Here is a 24027-nt window from a genome sequence, read left to right as displayed (position 1 = left end):
AAAAAAGGGTTGTACCCCAATTGCGAAGATGGCAACACAAAGCTCGGTACCGTACTAGAATTGCTGCAGTGGAAGGCAGAGAATGCTGTGCCTGACAAAGGATTTGAGAAGCTATTGAAAATATTGAAGAAGAAGCTTCCAAAGGATAACGAATTGCCCGACAGTACATACACAACAAAGAAGGTCGTATGCCCTCTAGGATTGGAGGTGCAGAAGATACATGCATGCCCTGATGACTGCATCCTCTACCGCGGTGCGTACAAGGATGTGAACGCATGCCCGGTATGCGGTGCATTGCGGTATAAGATCAGACGAGATGACCCTAGTGATGTTGACGGCGAGCCCCCCAGGAAGAGTGTTCCTGCGAAGGTGATGTGGTATGCTCCTATAATACCACGGTTGAAATGTCTGTTCAGAAACGAAGAGCATGCCAAGTTGATGCAATGGCACAGTGAGAACTGTAAGAAAGACGGGAAGTTGAGAGCACCCGCTTACGGGTCGCAGTGGAGAAAAATCAAAAGAAAGTACTGGGCTAAGTTTGCAGCTGACCCAAGGAACGTATGGTTTGGTTTAAGCGCGGATGGCATTAATCCTTTCGGGGAGCAGAGCAGCAATCACAGCACCTGGCCCGTGACTCTATGTATGTATAACCTTCCTCCTTGGATGTGCATGAAGCGGAAGTTCATTATGATGCCAGTTCTCATCCAAGGCCCTAAGCAACCCGGCAACGACATTGATGTGTACCTAAGGCCATTAGTTGAAGAACTTTTATAGCTGTGGAATGGAAACGGTGTACGTACGTGGGATGAGCACAAACAGGAGGAATTTAACCTACACGCGTTGCTGTTTGTAACCATCAACGGTTGGCCCGCTCTCAGTAACCTTTCAGGACAGACAAACAAGGGATACCACGCATGCACGCACTGTTTAGATGACACTGAAAGTATATACCTGGACAAATGCAGGAAGAATGTGTACCTAGGCCATCGTCGATTTCTTCCGACCAACCATCAATGTCGAAAGAAAGGCAAGCATTTCAAAGGCGAGGTAGATCATTGGAAGAAGCCCGCCATGCGTACTGGTGATCACGTACTTGCTATGGTCAATGATTTACACGTAATCTTTCGAAAGGGTCCCGGCGGACTAGCTGTTCCGAATGACGCTGAGGGACACGCACCCATGTGGAAGAAGAAATCTATATTTTGGGACCTACCCTACTGGAAAGACCTAGAGGTCCGCTCTTCAATCGACATGATGCACGTGACGAAGAACCTTTGCGTGAACCTGCTAGGCTTCTTGGGCGTGTATGGGAAGACAAAAGATACACCTGAGGCACGGGAGGACCTGCAACGTTTGCACGAAAAAAACGGCATGCCTCCGAAGCAGTATGAAGGTCCTGCCAGCTACGCTCTTACGAAAGAAGAGAAAGAAATCTTCTTTGAATGCCTGCTCAGTATGAAGGTCCTGACTGGCTTCTCATCGAATATAAAGGGAATAATAAATATGGCAGAGAAAAAGTTTCAGAACCTAAAGTCTCATGACTGCCACGTGATTATGGCGCAACTGCTTCCGGTTGCATTGAGGGGGCTTCTACCGGAAAACGTCCGATTAGCCATTGTGAAGCTATGTGCATTCCTCAATGCAATCTCTCAGAAGGTGATCGATCCAGAAATCATACCAAGGCTAAGGAGTGATGTGACGCAATGTCTTGTCAGTTTCGAGCTGGTGTTCCCACCATCCTTCTTCAATATCATGACGCACGTCCTAGTTCATCTAGTCGACGAGATTGTCATTCTGGGGCCCGTATTTCTACACAATATGTTCCTCTTTGAGAGGTTCATGGGAGTCCTAAAGAAATATGTCCGTAACCACGCTAGGCCAGAAGGAAGCATCTCCATGGGCCATCAAACAGAGGATGTCATTGGGTTTTGTGTTGACTTCATTCCTGGCCTTAAGAAGATAGGTCTCCCTAAATTGTGGTATGAGGGGAGACTGACTGGAAAAGGCACGCTAGGAGCGGACTCAATAATATGCAGGGACGGGCATTCTTGGTCTCAAGCACACTACACAGTTCTATAGAACTCTACCTTGGTGACCCCGTATGTCGATGAACACAAGAACAGTCTGCGCTCCAAACACCCGGAGCAGTGTGACGACTGGATTACATGTGAACACATCAGGACTTTCAGCAGTTGGTTGGAAACACGTCTCAGAGGTGACACCACTGTTTGTGATAAGTTGTACTCGTTGTCCAGGGGACCATCTTCGACTGTATTGACTTACAAAGGATACGAGATAAATGGGAATACATTTTACACGATCGCCCAAGATCAAAAGAGCACCAACCAAAACAGCGGTGTCCGCTTTGATGCAGCAACCGAGAGGGTAAAGGACACATATTATGGTTACATAATGGACATATGGGAACTTGACTACGGACATGATTTTAAGGTCCCTTTGTTTAAGTGCAAATGGGTCAATCTGTCAGGAGGCGGGGTACAGGTAGACCCACAGTACGGAATGACAACAGTGGATCTGAACAATCTTGGGTACACTGACGAACCGTTCGTCCTAGCCAATGATGTGGCACAGGTTATCTATGTGAAGGACATGTCTACCAGACCGAGAAAAAGAAAAGATAAGGAAGCGAATACATCATACGATGAGCCAAAGCGCCACATAGTTCTTTCAGGAAAAAGGGACATTGTGGGAGTGGAGGGCAAGACAGACATGTCTGAAGATTATGAAAAGTTTCATGAAATTCCTCCCTTCAAAGTCAAGGCTGACCCAAGCATCCTGATAAAGGATGAAGATTATCCATGGTTACGGCGCAATAAGAAAATGACACAAGCGAAGAAAAAGTGAAGACTTTCTCCCGCAACTATTATGATGATACCATGCCAACTTTGTAACAGACGAGTATGATACCATTGTCCGTTTTGTACACGAAGTGCATCTAGTTTTTGCCGTAACCCTCTCAACTTTCTTGCACATCCTATGTGGATGAAATGATGATACCATGCCAACTTTCAACCTTTTCAGAGTTCATTTGAAATGCTTTTCAATTTTAGGGTCTTATAGCTCAAAATAATTAGTAATTGCATGAAAAATGATGCATGAAAAATAAAAAATAAAATAAATACGTAATTAGAAACAAAATAATATAAACTTTATTAAAATATATAAGTAGAAACAAAATAAAATAAACTTTAATAAAATTTATGAAACTAAAATTAACAAAGTATTTTCTGTTCAAAACATTATAAGAAACCTCTAGTATTATTGAAACTAAAATCATATAAAATTGATGCAACTAAAATTATCGAAGTATTTTCTATTCAAAATCATTAAAAGCAAAAAGAATTTTCGTAAAGAACTTTTTTGATAGAAACTTTAATAGCAAAAAGAATTATCATAAAGTAAAATAAATAAGTAATTAGAAACAAAATAAAATAAAATAAATAAGTATTTTGTTGTAAGTAGAAACAAAATAAAATAAATAAAGCAAAAAAGAAAACAAAAAACTGGGAAAAAAAGAAAAAAATGCCACCTACTGGGCCACCACGGCCTGAATACGACTAGAAACCCATCCATGGGCCAGGATTCAGGCCCGCAGAAGGCCCAGCAGGCCCACAGGCATGTACAGAGAGGTTAGGCCCGTAAGCCTGCTTTAGAGAGGAGCTCGACAGCTCAGGCGCACCGCACCTTATAAACAGTTGCGGCTCTCTCTCAGCTAGCGAGGTGGGACTAAACTCCCACCACCACGCCGCTGTGCAAGGCTTTCCGTCCCGGTTGGTGGCAACAACCGGGACTAAAGGGTGCCTTTGGTGCCGGTTGGTGGCACCAACCGGGACCAATGCCCCCCCTTTAGTCCCGGTTGGTGCCACCAACCGGGACGGCCTTTGGTCCCGGTTGGTGGCACCAACCGGGACTAAAGGTAGGATTGGTCCCGGTTGGTGCCACCAACCGGTACCAATGCTCTTTGTATATAAGCAAACACTTAGCAGTTTCGACCAAATCCATCACTTCTTCACCCCCCGACGCCCCTGCTCCTCCTCGCCGTTGCCGCCCGACGCCCCTGCTTCACGTTGCCGTCGCCGCCGCCACCGACGCCGTCGGGCTGCTCGACGTCGCCGTCGCCGCCGCCACCGACGCCGTCAGGCTGCTCAACGTCGTCGTCGCCGCCGCTTTTGCCCTCTGCCCCGACGCCCCTGCTCCTCCGAGTCGCCGTCGCCGCCCTCTGCCGTCGCCGTCGCCCCTGCTCCACCGTGCCCCGCCGCCCCCTGTGAGCACCAGCCTGCTCCCGCGCCCCTCCCCTGTCCCGCGCCCCTGCGCCCCGCCCCGCCGGCGCCGGCACCGGCCCCTCCGCCGTGGCCCTCCGCCCCTGCGCGGTGCACTTAGATGTTTTTACATGTTTTTTAGATTATTTTAGTTTATGTTTAGTTTAGTTTTAAGATTAGGAAAATTTCAGATGTGTAGTAATATTTATTTAGATGTGTAGTTAATTTAGATGTTGTAATTTGTTCATAAAAATTGTGCACTTTTGTATAGAAACTTTTTTTTTTCATATGTCTGTAAGTAGTATTACTTCTATCATTAAGTCTCTCTATATAGGTCAGCTCTTTCATTGCATGTATTTATAATTATCCTCACTATATTATGCATATTGAAAATCGCCGAATTGAAGAAAAGACAAATCGGTGATATTGGGTTCATTAACACAAATCTCATAGATGCAACTGAGGTTAAATATCATGCCGAAAATACCGAGGCCAACTTGCTACGATCGTTGGTAATAAATAAAAACAAAGATATAATACTCTTTCCTTACAAATTCAAGTGAGTGTTACTGTCTTGTGCATATTCGGTTTCCCTTATTAGTCCAGTTTATAGTAATGTAATTGATGACTTATGCATGCGTGCGCAGCTTCCACTATATTCTCCTAGAGATTAAGCTTGAGCAGGGAGTAGTAACCGTCTTAGACTCGAGACGAAAAGATCCCTAGGACTATGCGGACATGACTCAAATGCTCGAGAAGTAAGTTAAATCGATCATTATCCACGATATCAGCAACTTTGTTCATTTCCTGATATCAAGTAATTGTTTTCTTTGTCTGTCAGGGTTTGGAGAAAATTCACCAAAAAAGCTCTGGGACTGCCGAAGAAGCTGCAATTTAAACACCCGAAAGTAAGTACTATAGTAGCATGTTCCGCGCATCTCCTAGTGATTCAAGTGCTAGTTTCATCAATACCATTTAGCATGCTTGCTTATCAGTTTGATTGACCTCTATTTCTTGTAAAGTGGTTGTGGCAGGAACCCGGGAATAATTACTGTGGATACTACGTTTGTGAGCCCATCCGCTACACGACCTGTGAGTGGGGCTACTCTGACGAACAATATGAAGTGCGTAAGCAATAATATTCACAATTTTATTTTATTACCATCATTTGTGTTGAGTTTCATTTATTCATATATATATGTATTGACCCCCTTCTTCAAATTAGATGTTTCGGAAGCGGGATGAACTCCTAGCACCAGATCGTATGCGAGCAATTCAAGAGGAATTGGTGGCATTCTTCCTTGACCACGCGATCGCTGAAGACGGAGAATACCATGTGGACCTTGACTTCGTATATAACTAGGAGATTATATTGTAAGAGATAATTATTGTATATATGTAGCCAGTAGTGTCGGATAGATATACGAGAACTTGTTGTTCGACCAATCTATCGGAGAAGGAGAGGTGGTCGATATCACTTCTCTCTGTATGCATATGTCTAGTCCTCTCTATACGTATATAGTACGTAGCGTCGACCAAGCACGGGGATAAGAGAGGACACTTCTCTCTATTAATTAGCTAGCTAACACAATATATGAAACACCTAAATTAACTCCCCAAACCCCCCTCCCCTTAAAAAAACAAAACCCCAGCCCCTGAAATGCTGACGCGTGGATGCCTATTGGTCCCGGTTAGTGCCACCAACCAGGACCAAAGGCCCTCCTGCCTGGGCTCGCCGCACCGGCCACGTGGAGGCCCATCTGTCCCAGTTCGTGTAAGAACCGGGACTAAAGGGTTAGGGCATTAGTAACGACCCTTTAGTCCCGGTTCAAAAACCGGAACAAAAGGCCCTTACCAACCGGGACAATAGGCCCTTTTTCTACTAGTGTCAGACAACTCAAAAGTCAGCCCGCCAGGCAACCAAATCCAGTCCACTAGATCCTCCATACTTACCCCTATTTGTACGTTCCTTACCGCACCTGTTTTTGAAACTCCATAAGGGAACTTAACAAAAATTGCATTGCAGGACTTGTCATTTGTTTCTGTAGTTTTCTGAGATTCAAGACATGGGCAATCCTGTAGTATGAGTTGTTGAAGTCCGACGCACCCAACTAGAGATGGCAAGCATGCAATAGAAGTCACCCCCCGGATGCCGGACTCCTCCTTCAACTCTTTTGGGGCAGTTCGACCATGGCACGGACTGCCCCGATTTTGCTGCGTTGTGGCGGCGGCGGGGGAGGGTCATCCTTCATTGCCGCTTCTCTAGATGCGGGCACGGAGGGCTTCCTTGTTCATGTCCAAGACGATGTGCGACTCTGCCTCCGCGGTCTTGGCCTCTAGGGCTTCGGTGACTTGTTGCACCCTGTTCCTCGCGCGTCGGGCATGCCGATCCTTCGCAGAGGTTGGGTTGTGCCACATGTCGGTGTTGACCTCCGACTCGGAGCCCAATGCCGTGGCGACAAGGCACCATCGCAGGGGTTGTGTCGCCAGCCCGGGGATGTCCGATCTAGCATCGCGATACCTCCACCTAATGGTCGCGCGGTCACGCTCCTCGAGCAGCCGAGGCTGCCGGATCCAAGCGTCATTTGCATGGACGGAATGGATTCCCACCGGAGCGACTCCGACTGCGGAGTTGGGATTTCCTCCAAAGACAGGCGGAGAGCCCGCCGGACGGCCAACTCCTCCTCGTCCTCGCATTATACAAGGTTCCGTCGACGGATTCGAAGATCTCAGAGTCAGATCCGCTGCCTGCAATGCCTGAGAAGGTCGGAGATCTCCACAGAGGAGCGTAGAGGTGGATTGGGGGTGGGTGTACTGAAGTGGCTAGGGTTTGGTTTGAGATGCAGATAGGGATTGGACGACAAAGTGGCGGCTAAGCTGGGGGCGAACGCCAGACTCATGATAGTGGCGGTGGCGTGGAACAGCGAGATCCCGCCGGCGACAGAGGTAGGGGAGAGGCGGGTAGTGAAGGAAATATGCCCTAGAGGCAATTATAAAGTTATTATTTTATTTCCTTATATCATGATAAATATTTATTATTCATGCTAGAATTGTATTAACCGGAAACTTGATACATGTGTGAATACATAGACAAAACAAAGTGTCCCTAGTATGCCTCTACTAGACTGGCTCGTTAAATCAAAGATGGTTAAGTTTCCTGACCATAGACATGTGTTGTCATTTGATGAACGGGGCCACATCATTAGGAGTGATGTGATTGACAAGACCCATCCGTTAGCTTAGCATAATGATCGTTTAGTTTTATTGCTATTGCTTTCATCATGACTTATACATGTTCCTCTGACTATGAGATTATGCAACTTACGAACACCAGAGGAACACCTTGTGTGCTATCAAACGTCACAACATAACTGGGTGATTATAAAGATGCTCTACAGGTGTCTTCGAAGGTGTTTGTTGGGTTGGCATAGATCGAGATTAGGATTTGTCACTCCGTGTATCGGAGAGGTATCTCTGGGCCCTCTCGGTAATGCACATCACTATAAGCCTTGCAAGAAATGTGACTAATGAGTTAGTTGCGGGATGATGCATTACGAAACAAGTAAAGAGACTTGCCGGTAACGAGATTGAACTAGGTATGATGATACCGACGATCGAATCTCGGGCAAGCAACATACCGATGACAAAGGGAATGACATATGTTGTTATGCGGTTTGACCGATAAAGATCTTCGTAGAATATGTAGGATCCAATATGAGCATCCAGGTTCCTCTATTGGTTATTGACAGGAGATATGTCTCGGTCATGTCTACATAGTTCTCGAACTCGTAGGGTCCGCACGCTTAACGTTCGATGACGATTTGTATTATGAGTTATGTGATTTGATGACCGAAGTTTGTTCGGAGTCCCGGATGAGATCACGGACATGACGAGGAGTCTCGAAATGGTCGAGAGGTAAAGATTCATATATTGGAAGGCTATATTCAGACATCGGAAAGGTTCCGAGTGATTCGGGTATTTTTCGGAGTACCGAGGAGTTACGGGAATTCACCGGGAGAAGTAATGGGCCTTATTGGGCTTTAGTGGAGAGAGTGGAGAAGGGCCAAGAGGTGGCGTGCGCCTCCCCCCTACCCAAACCGAATTGGACTAGGGGTGGGGGCGCGGCCCCCCTTTCCTTCTCCCTCTCCCTCTTTTTCCTTCTTTCCTACTCCGAATAGGAAAGGGAATCCTACTAGGACTTGGGACTCCCTATGCTTGGCGCGCCCCCTAGGCCGGCCGCCTCCTCCCTCCCTCCTTTATATACGGGGGAGGGGAGCACCCCAAAGGGACTCAAGATTTGTCTTAGCCGTGTGCGGTGCCTCCCTCCACAGTTACACACCGCGGTCATATCGTCGTAGTGCTTAGCCGAAGCCCTGCACCGGTAACTTCATCATCACCGTCACCACGCCGTCGTGCTGACGAAACTCTCCCTCGTCCTCAACTGGATCAAGAGCTCGAGGGACGTCATCGATTTGAACGTGTGCTGAACACGGAGGTGCCCTACGTTCGGTACTTGGATCGGTCGGATCGTGAAGACGTTCGACTACACCAACCGCGTTACTAAATGCTTCCGCTTTCGGTCTACGAGGGTACGTGGACACACTCTTCCCTCTCGTTGCTATGCATCTCCTAGATAGATCTTGCGTGATCGTAGAATTTTTTTTGAAATACTGCGTTCCCCAACAGGTAGGGTGGTAACAGCAACTCTAGCAGACCCCGTATAAACGCGCAAACGGTAAAAATCCAGCGACTACACGGGTTTGACCCTTTTTTGGGCCAGGCCAGAGCCCGTATATTCGCCCAGCCCGTAATTTTTTTTATGGTGGCCTGCAAATTGCCACCCCCAATGCAGTATATCTACAGGTTTGCCATCCGGATACGGGCCGAAACCCTATCTCCCCGCCGCCGCGTCTCACCCATTTCCCACTCCATTTCTCGTCGCCGGTGAGAAATCAGCCGTTCCCCCCCAATCCGCGACAATGTGGAGCTCTGGCTGGTGCAGTGGCGACGACGACCCGGAGCATAAACGATGCGTCATCTCCGACGCGGCGCGCAAGCGCGCGGCCAAGCGGTACACCAAGTATGGGCTGCCGGTGCCGGACTCCCTCCTCTGCCGTGAGACGGAGGAGTATGACCTCCACTATGCGAGGCGCTCCAGCGCGGGGCTGCTGCGGTGAAGAGGGAGAGGGAGTCCGATGACCTCCCCGCCGTCAAGATCGAGCCTGGGGAGGAGCGCTCGCGCGACCGCGGCGTCATCGGGTCGGAGGACTACCTCGTCGGGCCCGACGCGGACGCCTTCGAGGCGGCGCTCACCGAGCGCACTGCGCGTGAACAGCAGGAGGAGGATACACGTCGCCGGCGGGACGATGAGCTCAGGGACCTCCTCTTCGAGCAGGTGCTCGCCGCCGACCGCGAGCTCCACGAGAAGCTGGGCGCATGGCGCCGTGAGCATGAGGAGCAAGACAAGAAATACATCGATCTTGTGTCTTCCGACTCCGACGAGTGAACGCCGCCGCCGCAGGGTCGCCGCCGCACCCGGAGAGATCCGGTGAGCTCAGATTTTGCTTTTGCTTAGTTATAGGGTACGACGGTGTAGCATTGTATTGTAGTATATGTAGTGATGATTGCTCTATGTACCCATGATCAAACTATGAATATGCTATGTGTTTTTTAATTTCGCCCGCGAATGATTTGTTTTCAATTTTACGGATCCAAATACGGTTTGTGTTCGGCCGCAGCAGAAATGACCCCACAAACCCTTGCTTTCCCCTTATACCGCGTTTACATGCATATAGGCTGCGCGCATGCGTTGGTTTTTTCAACAACCGGGTGGAGTGCCCCAAATACTTGGGGGCAAAATATCAGTTGCTCAAAAAAAATTACATCACCATCATTTGCTGGAGCATATTTTTTGGATCCAAATATCTTAAATATCAGTTTTTTATACCAAGCAGCAAACTAGCGACTAAAAAACGAAGTGACCTAAATCTCAGCTTTGCCCCGTTGTCTCCGCGAAGAGCAATACAGATGCAGAGCAGAGCAGGATCATCGTCTCGCCGAGCTCGTGAAAATATACAGGACCTGAGACTGGCGGCGCTGTAAAGACACGAGGTACCGACTGACTACCGCCGCCGCCTTCTGTATTTTCGGGTAATTTCCCTTTTCTTCGCCGGCCTGGATTTCCCCCTTTTATTCCCCTTTACCTGTTGTAGCGGAAAGAGTAAGAGCTCCGCATCTAGAGTTCAAATTTCTATTCCTAATACTGTTTCACGGTTGCCTAGTGACGGAGTAGACGCTCGCTATGCTCCATGGCCTGGCATGTTTTTACGAACTGGATAGATGTGCCCTAGCGAAAAACTGTCGGCCTGGGCTGTGTGCCCCGTTTACAATAAAAATGGGGAAACCACTTTTGATCAAAAAAATGTGCCCTAGCGAATCCGGTTCAGTGATGGCATCCATGCTCTTTAGTAAGCAAGTACGTAGTATGTTTTTCTTCTGAATTGCAATTAGCAAGTTAGTACACCGCAAACTTTCACATCTAGTTTTCTTATTCCAGAAATAAATAAAATCAAATCACATCTGATTTGAAGATCCGAGCGACACTTGGGCATTTTGATTCATTTCGCCTGAGACTACACCTGATTAATCAATTCATTGAACCAAGTTAGCGGCGCCCTATGTCAAATTAATTCCTGGAAAACTTCATTGTGTTTTTTGATCTTACCGAACCACCAAAGTAAAGGCAGCAGAGCAGAGAATGCTACTCCCTCCGTCCCATAATATAAGAACGTTTTTGACACTAGTGTAGTGTCAAAAACGTTCTTATATTATGGGATGGAGGGAGTATGATATACAAGCTGGCTACAATGCACTTGTCTTACGAACAGAGTGTCAGTATAATTTTCTCCTTTTGCCCTACGGTTTTTTTTTCTTTTCATGAAGTGACAGGGGAGCTGTCATTTGGTTTCAAAGAAACACCGTAGATCATCGGCCGGAGAACACAGTTTGCTATGTTTGTGACTATAAGCACTATTGAAACATCATATCTGTGCGTGTCTGTCGTTAATTCTTATGTCTGTTTCTCTTCAGAGTTTCAGTTCATTGACCAAAAAAGATGTCACACGAAAGGACTTTGGAGGAAGTTGTGTCCCCCTTTCTCATGCAGTTATCGAAAGCACGAGTTCATTCGTTGACACTGGATGGGGATAGTTTACCTTCAGAGATCAAACTTCTGTTTGAAAATATCGAGAGAGAAGCACGTGACATGGAAGATGTACTAAAGCGGGTGTCTAGATGGGAAAGTGAGATTATCAATGACTTTGGAGGAATAGCTCGGCATTTAGATGACATCATAGAAGAAGATACCCAGCAGCAATTTGTACATTCTAAGCTTCAGATCGTGAACACTGAAATGTCCAACTTAAAAGACCGCTTGAAATTTCCTCTCCATGTTCCTTTGATCAAGTCAGCAGCTCCTGTGTTGTTATCATCATCTTTACCATCGAAATTGCTGTCCGCAAATGCTTCAGAGCAATGGAAAAAATTGGAGATTGAGAGGAAAATCCTTGAGAGCTCCACGATATCTAGCTTGCAGCTCAGCTATTATAATCTTGACCTTCAGCTGAAGCTGTGCTTGTTATGCTTCTCTGTATTCCCAGAAAATTCCATTATTAGCAAGAGGGCCATGATCCATTGGTGGATTGGTGAAGGGTTAGTAGAAGCCACAAGAAGTCAGACAGCTGAAGATATTGGGAAGGAGTGCTTTGAGAAGTTGATCACTGCAGAGATGATTGAACATGTACGCCATAAACGTAACTGTAGTGTGAACCAATGCAAGTTGCATCCTTGGATTCGGCGTATGTTGATTACCGTTGCAAGGCAAGAACGATTTTTTGAATTTGATTCCGATGGCAGTGCAACATGGGGCTTTTCAGGTACTCGCCGTGCTTGTCTAGTTGGAGAACATATTCAGGCAACAGAAACGGCATCACTCAGAAATCAGTCCAATCCAGATTACCTTCTTGCAATATTCAATGTGAGCGAGCAATACCTCCAGTTCGACAAGAATTGGTTCTTGGATTTGAGGAAGATCGAAGTTCTCCAACTAGGTCGGTGGCATAACTTGTACCGACACCATATTGAGGTTGACAGCACGGAATATTTGGAAGGGTTGCAGTCATGCAAACAATTGAAATATCTTTGTCTGCGGGGTATCTCCCGTATCACAGAGCTTCCTGCTTCAATCGGCGCACTCTCAAATCTCAGGATCTTGGATCTCCATGCTTGTCATAACCTTGAGAGGCTTACTGAGAGCATCACGTCTCTTCAGATGCTGACCCACCTGGACGTTTCAGAATGCTACCTTTTGGAGGGCATGCCAAGGGGCATTGGTTTGCTTACTGAACTCCAAGTGCTGAAAGGGTTTGTCATTGGTGGATCTACAGGCAAGTACAATTGTCAGGTAGCGGAGCTGATCAGGCTGGGCAAGCTGAAGAAGCTAAGCATATATATTGGAAGCAAAGTTCTAGTGACAGAAGACGAACTGCATGAAGTTGAGAACATCAAAGCCCTTTGTGTGCTGACAATTACATGGGCTGTGTTGCTGTCAAAGAAAGGAGCGGATGAACAAGATTCAGCAGCAACGGCATTGTTAAATTCGTTATCCCTTCCTCCCCATCTTGAGAAGCTAGACTTGCGTTGCTTCCCTGGCGAGAACATGCCGGTTTGGTTGAGTCCGAGTAGGCTGTTGAGATTACGCAGGCTCTACTTCACAGGAGGAATGCTGCGCACTTTTGGAGAGAAGCGCATGTCTGAGCAGTGGAACATTGAGATATTGCGTTTGAAGTTCTTGAATGACTTGGTACTAGAATGGACCCAGGTGAATGAGATGTTTCCAAACCTGACCTTCCTGGAGGTATTCAGATGTAGCAACATAGAATCTTTCCCTTGTGACAAGGATGGAGTGTGGATGAACTACGATACCCAGGAAACCAGAGAGTAGAGCAAAGCACCAAATAAAGTGAGTTCTCATTATTACATATGTAATAAGTCAATTTCTGCCCTCAATGTTGAAACAAAAATACAAAGGAAAAAAAGAAGATGCACGAAGCCAGGTTATCCATTTGTTGTCTTAATTATTTGATTGCATATGTTGTACAGCTTATCAGCTACACAATGTTGATAAATTTGAGCTTCATCAAACAAATCTGTGGCCTATGGTTATGAACTTATGATGTAGGAACACAAATAGTAATTCATCCATTTTCACTGATTTCCCGAATCATTCTTCTTTTCAGGCTTTTTCATGTGAGCGCATTGTCAGGAAAGAGTGATGTATTAATGGAAAGCAAGTTTGATCAGAGTCTCTACCAAAGTTGTGCAAGTTATGGTCAGTCTCTCTCACACATGTTATTTCACGGCGTCATGCAGAAGTTTGTTACGGCCTTCAAGTGAAAATTTACTAGCCTTTTTAACTTTCTACAAAATGTATGTTTGTCTTGAATTTTTGTCATAATATATTTGTGAAAGCCATAAAGGTCTGACACCTGCACTTTTTGTTTATGAGGAAACCGGAAGCACTGAACATTCAATTCTACGCGGGGTTCAAACTTATTTTGCAGGGAGAAATGGGAGCATGCGTGTAGATCTTCTTCTCACAGCCATTCATAAGAATTTATGCCATAACTTTCATGTGATAAATCCATAAAATTCGTATACAGTTGTTATGTAGTGTCTTTTTGGTCCATGACAGGCATATTGCCTGCCTTACATTTCCACTACTCAAGCTTAAGTTCCTGGCTAGAAGTTGATGCTGGTAACGTTAGACTTTTTGCGAAGATGTCTGCCATTGCCTTGGCCATTGACGGTAGCCCACCACAGGTCTGAAGAATTTCCTCTTTCAGGTCGTTAATAGCTGCGAGATCGATTGGCTGTCTTTCCTTATTCAGTGCATCCATAAAGATCGCCCAGGCGCTCTCTCTGTCGGCCAGTGGCTGCACACGGTACACACTACCCTTCCCCACCATCATCTCTGCTGCCTGCTCCTGCCGGCTGGTAACGACCACAACTCCACCTCTCTCTTTGGGCAACCCGAGCACAAGGCCGTTCGGCAATTGTTCGCCCCTCGACAAGGCATTTGCATGGCCTGCAACGTTGGCGTACCAGTCGTCGATGTTCCAGACATCATCGAATACTATGAGGTACCGCTTCCCCTTGAGCTGCTCATGGACAGCTAACTCCAGGTCTCCCAGGCTATCAATGGCCAATATGAACTCCTCTTCGAGTCCGAGGGCCATAAGTATGCTTTGCAAGACTTCCTTGCGCACATCCTTGCCAATGCAAGAGGTGCGCGACAGGCACACCCAGATCCTGGGGAAGAAGCGGCGCCTGGCCAACGGGCTGTTGAACACGAGCTGCGCGAGTGCAGTCTTCCCGATGCCGCCCATGCCGACGATGCCGACGCCGGTAAGTCGTCCGGGGCTGCTGTTCCCGAACGCCCTGGACTCTAGCTCCGCGAGCTGTTGGTCGAACCCGTAGACCCTGCTCTGCTCAACCCAAGAAGTACTCCACCGGCTGAACCCAGCGGTGGTGGCATTCTCCTCCGGCGAGGCTGTAGCATCGCCGTTGGGGTCGTCGTTCTGGACACATTGCAGGACTCTGCGCTTCACGGCGATCACCCGCTGCTTGACCTTGTTGGAAAGCCACGCTTCGGAGGGGGAGAAGTAGCAGCTCCGCGTGATTGGCCGGTTGGTGAGCATGCGGCACTGCGAGAGCAGGTTATTGAGTTCGTACATGCACTCTCGGAGCTCATCGGTGTTGGTGGAAGAAGTGGCTGCCTTCTCCAACCCGGCCCTCATGTCGTAGAAGTGGGAGCTGAAAGGGAGCTCCGCGTCTCCCTCCTCCGCAAGGCTATCAACGAACTTTCTAACCAGAAACTGCACCACCACGGCCATCGACCCCTTCGGCTTTTCCGGTCAGAAATTGCTCGTAAGAAGGTAGTTTGATGGAGGATTTTTCAGTAGTTGATTGATGGATTCACAGGATAATAAAGGGATAAAGAGGGGGGAGCTAACTGAACCATGAGGCGCAGAGCGCAGAGACCAAGACAGTGACGGCCCTTAACTTTTAGTGCCAACTTTGGCTCTTGTTTCTTCTTCCAGACGCGTAATGTCCCATTGAAATCATTAAGAAAACCAATGACGCGTGAGGTTGACCCCATGGAAGACCAGGAGCCAAGTCTCCCCACGAGCATTAGGATATGATGATCCTGGAGAAGTGCCAGCCGCCGGAGTGGAAGGCAGAGATGGAGGGGAACGGCATGAGCACACACTCCATGGGAGGCCTACTCACTGTGTGGAACGAGTGGGAAATCCGCGTGCTTGTGCTCACCAGCCTTGCGCTGCAGGTGTTCCTCCTCTTCTCCGCCGGCATCCGGAAGCGCAACGTCTCCGCCTTGCTCAGCGTGCTCCTCTGGCTCGCCTACCTACTCGCCGACTCCATTGCCATCTACGCGCTCGGGTACCTCTCCCAGACGCGCGTGCCCAGAGGCGGCAGTGACGATGCACAGTCGTTCTTCAACCGCAACCACCGCATCCAGGTCTTCTGGGCGCCGTTCCTGCTCCTTCACCTCGGTGGCCAGGACACCATCACTGCCTTCTCCATTGAAGACAACGAGCTCTGGAAGCGTCACCTGCTCAGCCTGTTGTCGCAGGTATGGTTAATTTCTCGAATCTTTTGCACTTCAGACAGAGTTAGTACTGCTCACTTCACAAACTTGAAATAACCAAGCCTTGCCTTGTCTTGTGTTATAACAGGTTGCCCTTGCTGTCTACGTCTTCTCCAAGTCTCGCCCTGGTGCCGATATCCTATACCCGGCCATGTTCATGTTCCTGAGTGGCATTCTTAAGTACGGCGAGAGGACATGGGCGCTCAAGTGCGCCAGCATGGACAACCTGCGGAGCGGCATGGTCACGACGCCGGACCCGGGCCCCAATTACGCCAAGTTCATGGAGGAGTATCGCTTCACACGTGAGGCGGGGCTCCAGGCGGAGATCATCATCGAGCCAGAGCGACGCGCTGGTGTCACCGCCCCGGCAATCACAGAGGAGACCGTGCCTTACGCCACGGTCATCACCGAGGCGCGGTGCTTCTTCGTGACCTTCAAGCGCCTGTTCGTGAACCTCATCCTCAGTTTCCAAGACCGTACCATGAGCCAGGCCACGTTTCTGCGGCTGATGCCGGAGCAGGCATACAAGATCATCGAGATCGAGCTGTCCCTCATGTATGACACCCTGCATTCCAAGGCGGCGGTGATACACACCTGGTATGGCCGCCTGTTCCGCTGTGTCACACTCGTCTCCACGATGACAGCGTGCGTCCTCTTCAATGTGCCACACAAGGGTCGACGCGGGTCGTACGACGGCATCGATGTCCTCATCACCAATCTGTTATTCGGAGGAGCACTTTGCTTGGAGGTTTCTGCCATTGGTATGATGCTTGTATCATACTGGACATACGCAGCTATGCGAGGTTCCATCTGCCATTCGCTCAGCCATCTGATCCTCCGGTGTATAAAGTATTTCCGGCCAGAAAGCCGGGCGAAGTGGTCCAATTTGATGGCGCAGCACAATCTCATCAGCTTTTGCCTCCAGGACAAACCAACATTGGTCACCAAGATCCTGAGCCTGCTCGGACTCAAAGGGCACTTGGACAGTTGGCTGTACATCTGGCACATAGACGTGTCGCCCGAGCTGAAGATCTCGGTGTTCAGGGAGCTGAAAGACAAGGCGCTCAGCATCGTGGACACCGAGAGTTACCGCAAGTTCAGCAACCACAGGGGCCAGTGGGCGCTCCAGTGCAAGGGCTACTACAAGGAGCTCGGCTGGAGCGTCGAGGCAGAGTTCGACGAGAGCATTCTTCTCTGGCACATCGCCACGGACCTCTGCTTCTTCTCGGACGACGGCAACAACGACGACGCCAAGCTCACCGAGTATGTCAGCATCAGCAGGGCGGTGTCAAACTACATGCTTTTCCTGCTCGTGGCTCGGCCGTTCATGCTGACTGCGGGCATCGGGCAGATCCGGTTCGGGGACACATGCGCGGAGGCCAAGAACTTCTTGGGGCGGGAGGCGACACGGCCGGATGAGCGTGCCGCGGCAAGGATGGTGCTGGAGGTGAACGCGGAGATTGCGCCGAGGGACGTGAAGGGGGACAGGAGCAAGTCGGTGCTGTTCGACGCGTGCCGGCTGGCCAAGTCGCTGCTGGAGCTGCCGCCCGGCAAGAGGTGGCGGCTCATTCGCGTGGTGTGGGTGGAGATGCTCTGCTACGCCGCGAGCAAGTGCCGGAGCAACTTCCACGCCAAGCAGCTGAGCAACGGCGGCGAGCTGCTCACCGTCGTCTGGTTCTTGATGACGCACCTGGGGATGGGCGAGCAGTACCGGATAGAGGCTGGACATGCAAGAGCTAAACTAATTGTGGAGAAGAACTGAGATTGAGAAGATCACCAAACGGTGGTGTACTCTGTAGTCTGTGCTACCTTCAAAATTCTTAGGTAATATGTGCGCTTTCAAGGAACTTGAACTGATCTGTCAGTTTGGTGAATTGGAATGCGATGGCAATACGGATGTACTCCCTCGGTTCCACTGAAACCACTACAGTACGAGGGATACCACACTTCACATGATACCACGGTACCACTCCTCAAATTTCAAATTTGCAAGTCTCCACAAATTTCGATAAAAGTTGTGAACGTTCAACAAGATATGTTTTATACCATCCCTTAAATTTTCAGACCCAAATCCGAAATATACAATGAGAAACAAAAGGGACAAATCTAGCATGAACAGTGTCACAAAAAGACAAATAGCACTATTCACAATTGAATTTGTCTTCTTTGTTTCTCTGTGCGCATTTCGAATTTGGGATTGAAAATTTTGGAGATTGTAGACTCATGTTGTGAACATTCAGAGTTTTATGTTTTCATTGTATCATGGTATGACGATCATGCAGAGCATGCATGCACAGCACAGGAAACGAAGTCGAGTCAACGAACCAAGCGCCATACGGCTAGATCTACGCAGAACGAGTATGTAAGTGGGCCCCGACGACTAAGTTAAGCCAGGAAATCATGAAACACACGATCTAGCGGGCTGACCGGCGGTGTGCCCCTCCACTCCACCACCACCCGCCACCGCGACCTTACCCGGCCACCTCACTATATACCGGTACTGCGCTAGCTAGACGTACTACGTCCTCCCCATTCGCTCCAAGGCGTTCGAATTTGTGTGCACCGGCCGGCGAGCGCCATGTCCCAAGCGCCGGACGCCGAGCCCGACGAGCGCACCGGCTTCACCTGCGGCACGCTGCTCACGTGCTTCTGCCTCCCAGGATTCTCCAAGAAGAAGCCGGAGGAAACCGGCGAGAGCCAGCAGGAGCATCCAGCGGCGCCGGAACAAGACCGGCGCACGGAGCAGGAACCCCCGCAGGTGCTGCTAAGCCGCGCGGCGTCCCTGGAGAAGCTCGAGTGCTCCTCGCTCTACTCCGGCAGCAACATCGTCTTCGACTTCCTGGTGGAGGCGGGGGAAGGGGACGACCGTGGCGCCCGGGCGGTCCATGGATACTGCCCGTCGCCGTGCTTCGACCTGCCGGTGGAGCTGATACGGGCCGGCGAGCGATGCGGGGCCGTCGCCAGCGACGCGCCGGTCACGTCCGCCTTCGTGTTCGACGGCCACCGAGATGGCGCAACTCTGAAGAGGATGGCGTCGTGCCTGGCGTCCAGCGTGCCGACGGGCGGCGAGGGGCGGCCAACGCATCTCGTGAGGTTCCTGTCCGCGTCGGGTTGTGCCTTGCCGGTGCGGCCTCCCGTGACGTCTTTCGGTGGCCCGGCAAAGGGGGGCGGCGGTTGACGAGTCGTGCCCGCGGTGGCATACAACGTGAAGCCGAAAACGATGCGAGAGGGAAGCCGTCGTTGCATGAAGTTGGTGTCGCATTTGGTTTTCACAATTTTGACATAAGAAATCCAATTCCTTTGGGCAATTTTTTTAGAAGAAACATTCCATTCTATTCATATTCGATCATGACAGTAAAACGAATACCAGAAATAATAAAAATTGTATCCAGATCTGTAGACCACGTAGCGACGACTACAAGCACTAAAGCAAGACGAAGGCGCGCTGCCATCACCGTCCCTCTGTGACGAAAAAGGGTTTTCCCGCTTTATATTATAATAAAGCAAGGACAACGCTAACGCCCACATGTGTGGTGGAAGCCAAACCCGCTCACACGCTCTATAACACACAGACTACGCCATGTCACCGCATGCATGCATGTGGAAATCTTTTTGGATTTTCTGTTTTTAAAATGTTTTATCTCTTAAATGAAAAATCCGATTGAAGATTCATTTTTACCGTTAAATCCCTCGCGACGAGATCTTTGAAACTAGATCTCATATCAATATATTTCGCTGATTTTTTTTGGGTTAAAAGTTGCCATGTCTATTGCACATGAATTACCGTGATATTTACACTGAAGTTGCCATGATATGTTTCAACTATTTTTTTCTATATTTAAAAGTAAATTTTGACATATTATAAAACGGGCAATTAAGAAACTAGACTTGCCATGCACCATAAACTAAAATTGCCATGATACATGCAGTTAAAATTGTCATGGTTCATACAAAACAAATATTTTCATGGTCAAAGTACTGGAATTGCCATCATCAATAAACTAAAATTGCCATGATCTACAAACTAAAATTGTCACATGGCAACTTTAGTTTGAGCACTATGGTAACTACAGTGTAAACATCATGGCAACTTCTGGGCAAAAAAAATTTCGTCGAAACATATCAACATGGGTTCTAGTTTTGAAGATCTCGTCGAGACGGATTTAATGGTGAAAACGGATTTTTAATTCGCTTTTTTAATTAGGAGATAAAACATTTCTAAGCCAAAAACCAAAAAGATTTCTGTGATGTCATCTGTTCATACGTGGCAAAATGAATGGTGATGGAGGCGTGTGGGCGATGTGCAAACGCCCGCACGTGTGGGCGTTAGTTTTTCCGTAAAGCAATCATCACCGCATTACAACCGAGAGACGATACAAACCCATGCCACCACCGCATCCGCCGTCATCGCCCTCTCTTGTTGAAGTCGGGCAAAACTTGTTGCAGCAGACAGTCGGGAAGTGGTCGTGCTATGACCCCATGCTATCACGCGTAGCAGACGATGCTAGGACTAACGCAACAGAACAACAACCACCGGCGATGAAGAGTAGCGTAGATCAATAGGATCCAACCTGAAGAGACACCAACGTTGTCGGGGGGATGAACCCCGGGCAGACAACGGAACCCGGATCCTTTTCAAAAACATCAAGGCCGACTTCGCCCCTCAATCCAGCTTACGCTTGGCTGGGTTCCTCAACCCGGCCAAGCCCCGGAATCCGGCCAAACCCCGCAATCCGGCCAAGACCGCGACACGACCGGGGCCGTTGGCGCATGCCGGCCGACCCCGCCAAGCCAAGACTTCCTCAACCCAGCCTCGGGTCAGCTCTCGTCCCATACGAGGCGTACGGCGGATCAAGTCCCCATAAAGGAGAAGAGCATGGCTACAGTGGCTCATCAACTCCTCTGAATGGCAGGAGCGTGGCAATAGTGGCCCACCTACTCCGCTGAACAGGGCCGGCATGGCAACAGTGCCCCCCTCATCCTGCTGACACAAGCCAATGGCGACCAGGCGATGCGCCACCGTAGCCGAGCCGGCCCAACCACTCCGTGACGCAAGACAAGATGGGGAACAGTGCCCCCTGGCGCACGGGGCCCGCGACCGGAGAACCCGGCGTACCCTAGTACGCAGCGGGCCCCAGCGCCGGCTTCCCAGGCGCTGACATCCCGGCCCCGCGGCCATGTAACTTTACCATTGTAACCCTGGGGGGTTGACCTATAAAACCCCCCAGAAGGCCTCCATGCACGGGGGACACGCGATCAGATCATTTAGTAGAACACAGACACACCAGGAGAAGGAGCAGCCTAAGCCTTGGCCTGCCTTCCTTCCTCCCCAAACAGCTCTAGGAGCAACTCTGTATTGCTACGTGCATCCACATATAAACCACACTCGGCAGGACTAGGGGTGTTATCTCTCCGGAGAGCCCCGAACCTGGGTATGTCTTGCGTCCCTCGCTCGCTCATGCTGACCTCACCTCTGGAGCCCACCGGTGCCCTCGAGCCTATCCCTCTCTTTAGCCATCCTTTGGCATCTGCCGTGCACCCACCACGACAAACGTAGACTAACTACGACTAGATCCGAGCAAATCCACCAAGGACAGATCTGCCAGAGACACACCTCCGCACACCCACTGACGATGCTAGACACACCATCAGGGCGGTGTCTAGGCGGGGAGAACCTTATTCCATCTTCAGGGAGTCGTTGTCGTCTCATCTTTTTGAGCAGGACACAAACCCTAACAAAACTCGAAGGAACATCTATAAATAGAGCCCTCGCACCGGCAATGGCCGGTATCCACCGCGTCATGGCCCTAAAGCTACCGGAGACAGGGCGAACCGGTGGCGGCGCCGACGAGAGGCAGAGGATCTTTACTTAACTTGCAAGCTATGACTCGAGTCTCCCTCTCTAGGGCTTCTTTAAGGGCATGCTCAAATCGCGTCCCCTGTTCATCTATATAAGGTAACAAATGTTGTTTTGCGTATTGTGAAGGAGTTAAAACTGCGGAATCGATCAATGACACGATCCTGGTTCTCATTCCTAAAGTCTAAACCCTTCAGCTTTATCTCAATTCCGTCCTCTCAGCCTGTGGAATGTACTCTACAAGATCGCTTCAAAGAAGTGGTAATTCTCCCACACATTATTTCAAAGGAGCAGTCAACTTTTGTCACTTAATAAAAAATAACATTATTTTGGTATTTGCACTTCATGAAGCGGAACACAACAAAGAAACATAGATCTTGTGACCTAAAGTTAGAGATGGCAAAGCCTATGACCGAGTTGAGTGGAGTTATCTTCTTATGATCATGCAAAAGTTGGGTTTTAATCACCAATGGATCTCCATCATTACGGGTATGATAAGCTCAGTTTCTTTTGTGTGATGTTTAATAGTACAAGGTTGTACAATTTTAAGCCTTCACGTGGAATCCATCAGGGAGACCCTCTTTCACCGTATCTCTTCTTGTTAGTAGCAGAGGGCCTCTCATGCCTATTGAAAGCTAATGACGGTCATCGTACCTTTATGAATTAAAGTGCCTCAAACTGCTCCGGCAGTAAACCACTTACTTTTTGCAGATGAAAACATGTTGTTTATTAAAGCGACCAGAGGACGAGGGAGTTTCACACCTTTTGGATGTTTATTATAAGGCATCAGGTCAGAGAATCAATTGGAAAAACCATCTAGATGCTTTAGTAAAGGGTGTCCTCGGTCCGTTAAACAGGAGGTATAATTGGCGCTAAATCTGCAAAATGAATCTCTAAGTGAAAAGTATCTTGGCATGCCCTCCGAAGTGGGAGGTCAAAAAATGGCACGTTCAAGTATCTAAATGACATAATATGGAACAAGATCCAATGCTGGACGGAAAAACTCTTGTCAGCCGAAGGCAAAAATGTTTTGGTGAAGCCTGTTGTCCAAGCTATTCTAGTGTATTACATGGTGTTGGGAAACATTCCATGTAAAACAAAAAAAATTCTACGCACACACAAGATCTATCCATGGAGATGCATAGCAACGAGAGGGGGAGAGTGTGTCTATGTACCATCGTAGGCCGTAAGCGGAAGCATTTAGTAACACGGTTGATGTAGTCGAACTTCTTCGCACTCCAACCGATCAAGTACCGAATGTACGGCACCTCCGAGTTCTGCACACGTTCAGCTCGGTGATGTCCTCCGCCTTCTTGATCCAACAAGATGGCGAGGTAGTGGATGAGTTCCGACAGCACGACGGCGTGGTGACGGTGATGGTGAAGTGATCTCCGCAAGGCTTCGCGTAAGCACTACGAAAATATGACCGGGGTGTAAACAGTGGAGGGGGCGCCGCACACGGCTAAGATGATGTTCTAGTGTGCTTTACCTCGTAACTAACTCCGTAGTCATTTGCTTGCAAGCTTATGATGTGTATTACCGAGAGGGCCCAGAGATACCTCTCCGATACTCGGAGTGACAAATCTTAATCTCGATCTATGCCAACTCAACAAACACCTTCAGAGATACCTGTAGAGCAGCTTTATGATCACCGAGTTACGTCGTGACGTTTGATAGCACACAAGGTATTCCTCCGGTATCCGGGAGTTGCATAATCTCATAGTCGAAGGAATACATATTTGACATTAAGATAGAAAATAGCAATAAACTGAGCGATCAATATGCTAAGTTAACTGATGGGTCTTGTCCATCACATCATTCTCCTAATGATGTGATCCCGTTATCAAATGACAACACATGTCTATGGTTAGGAAACCTTAACCATCTTTGATCAACGAGCTAGTCTAGTAGAGGCCTACTAGGGACACAGTATTTGTTTATGTATTCACACATGTATTTAAGTTTCCGATCAATACAATTCTAGCATGAATAATAAACCTTTATCATGAATAAGGAAATATAAAACAACAACTTTATTATTGCCTCTAGGGCATATTTCCTTCACATGGCTCGCTTTAAATTACCAAGGGGCTGTTGTGGACATATAAAATCTATCATAAGAGGAGATAGAGAAGATGCTTCAGTGTCTTGAGAGGTGATGACAC

The 24027-nt window shown here is 48.6% G+C and overlaps 4 protein-coding genes across 6 annotated transcripts; 3 read left to right on the top strand and 1 right to left on the bottom strand.

Moving 5' to 3' along the window:
- Positions 1 to 10156: 10156 nt before the first annotated feature.
- Positions 10157 to 13815, top strand: LOC123079441 (disease resistance RPP13-like protein 4). 3 transcript variants are annotated; one of them, XR_006437969.1, is made up of 3 exons: positions 10157 to 10430; positions 11370 to 13393; positions 13577 to 13815. XR_006437969.1 is itself a non-coding variant. In XM_044502211.1 (3 exons), exon 2 carries the CDS (start codon positions 11395 to 11397, stop codon positions 13279 to 13281), a length of 1887 nt encoding a protein of 628 aa, XP_044358146.1. In that variant the 5' UTR covers positions 10164 to 10391; positions 11370 to 11394; the 3' UTR covers positions 13282 to 13299; positions 13577 to 13815. The 3 variants fall into 3 exon arrangements, 2 of the variants coding, with proteins under 2 accessions (XP_044358146.1, XP_044358145.1); XM_044502211.1 differs by having other exon boundaries at positions 10164 to 10391; positions 11370 to 13299; XM_044502210.1 differs by having other exon boundaries at positions 10169 to 10430; positions 11370 to 13299.
- A 199-nt stretch (positions 13816 to 14014) lies between these two features.
- LOC123079442 (probable disease resistance protein At5g45440) lies at positions 14015 to 15317 on the bottom strand. Its single transcript, XM_044502212.1, has one exon. The coding sequence runs from the start codon at positions 15230 to 15232 to the stop codon at positions 14057 to 14059; it is 1176 nt and encodes a 391-aa protein (XP_044358147.1). The 5' UTR covers positions 15233 to 15317; the 3' UTR covers positions 14015 to 14056.
- Positions 15318 to 15454: 137 nt separating this feature from the next.
- LOC123079439 (uncharacterized) lies at positions 15455 to 18039 on the top strand. The gene is made up of 2 exons (XM_044502208.1): positions 15455 to 15990; positions 16094 to 18039. Exons 1-2 carry the CDS (start codon positions 15538 to 15540, stop codon positions 17765 to 17767), a joined length of 2127 nt encoding a protein of 708 aa, XP_044358143.1. The 5' UTR covers positions 15455 to 15537; the 3' UTR covers positions 17768 to 18039.
- A 346-nt stretch (positions 18040 to 18385) lies between these two features.
- LOC123079440 (uncharacterized) lies at positions 18386 to 19408 on the top strand. Its single transcript, XM_044502209.1, has one exon. The coding sequence runs from the start codon at positions 18584 to 18586 to the stop codon at positions 19181 to 19183; it is 600 nt and encodes a 199-aa protein (XP_044358144.1). The 5' UTR covers positions 18386 to 18583; the 3' UTR covers positions 19184 to 19408.
- Positions 19409 to 24027: the final 4619 nt, after the last annotated feature.

The sequence above is a fragment of the Triticum aestivum genome, chromosome 3D (assembly GCF_018294505.1).
Source record: "Triticum aestivum cultivar Chinese Spring chromosome 3D, IWGSC CS RefSeq v2.1, whole genome shotgun sequence".
In the NCBI taxonomy this organism is placed as follows: Eukaryota; Viridiplantae; Streptophyta; class Magnoliopsida; order Poales; family Poaceae; genus Triticum; species Triticum aestivum.
Note: the sequence above shows the minus strand (reverse complement) of the source record. Positions and strands in the feature narration are given on the sequence as shown.

What these genes read in the sequence shown, in the direction of transcription:
- LOC123079439 (XM_044502208.1), top strand. Translation starts at nt 15,538, where the DNA reads ATGATGATCCTGGAGAAGTGCCAGCCGCCGGAGTGGAAGGCAGAGATG. An exon ending in TGCTCAGCCTGTTGTCGCAG is followed by an intron (nt 15,991 to 16,093) that starts GTATGGTTAATT and finishes GTGTTATAACAG; the next exon opens with GTTGCCCTTGCTGTCTACGT.
- LOC123079440 (XM_044502209.1), top strand. Translation starts at nt 18,584, where the DNA reads ATGTCCCAAGCGCCGGACGCCGAGCCCGACGAGCGCACCGGCTTCACC.
- LOC123079442 (XM_044502212.1), bottom strand. Translation starts at nt 15,232, where the DNA reads ATGGCCGTGGTGGTGCAGTTTCTGGTTAGAAAGTTCGTTGATAGCCTT.
- LOC123079441 (XM_044502211.1), top strand. Translation starts at nt 11,395, where the DNA reads ATGTCACACGAAAGGACTTTGGAGGAAGTTGTGTCCCCCTTTCTCATG.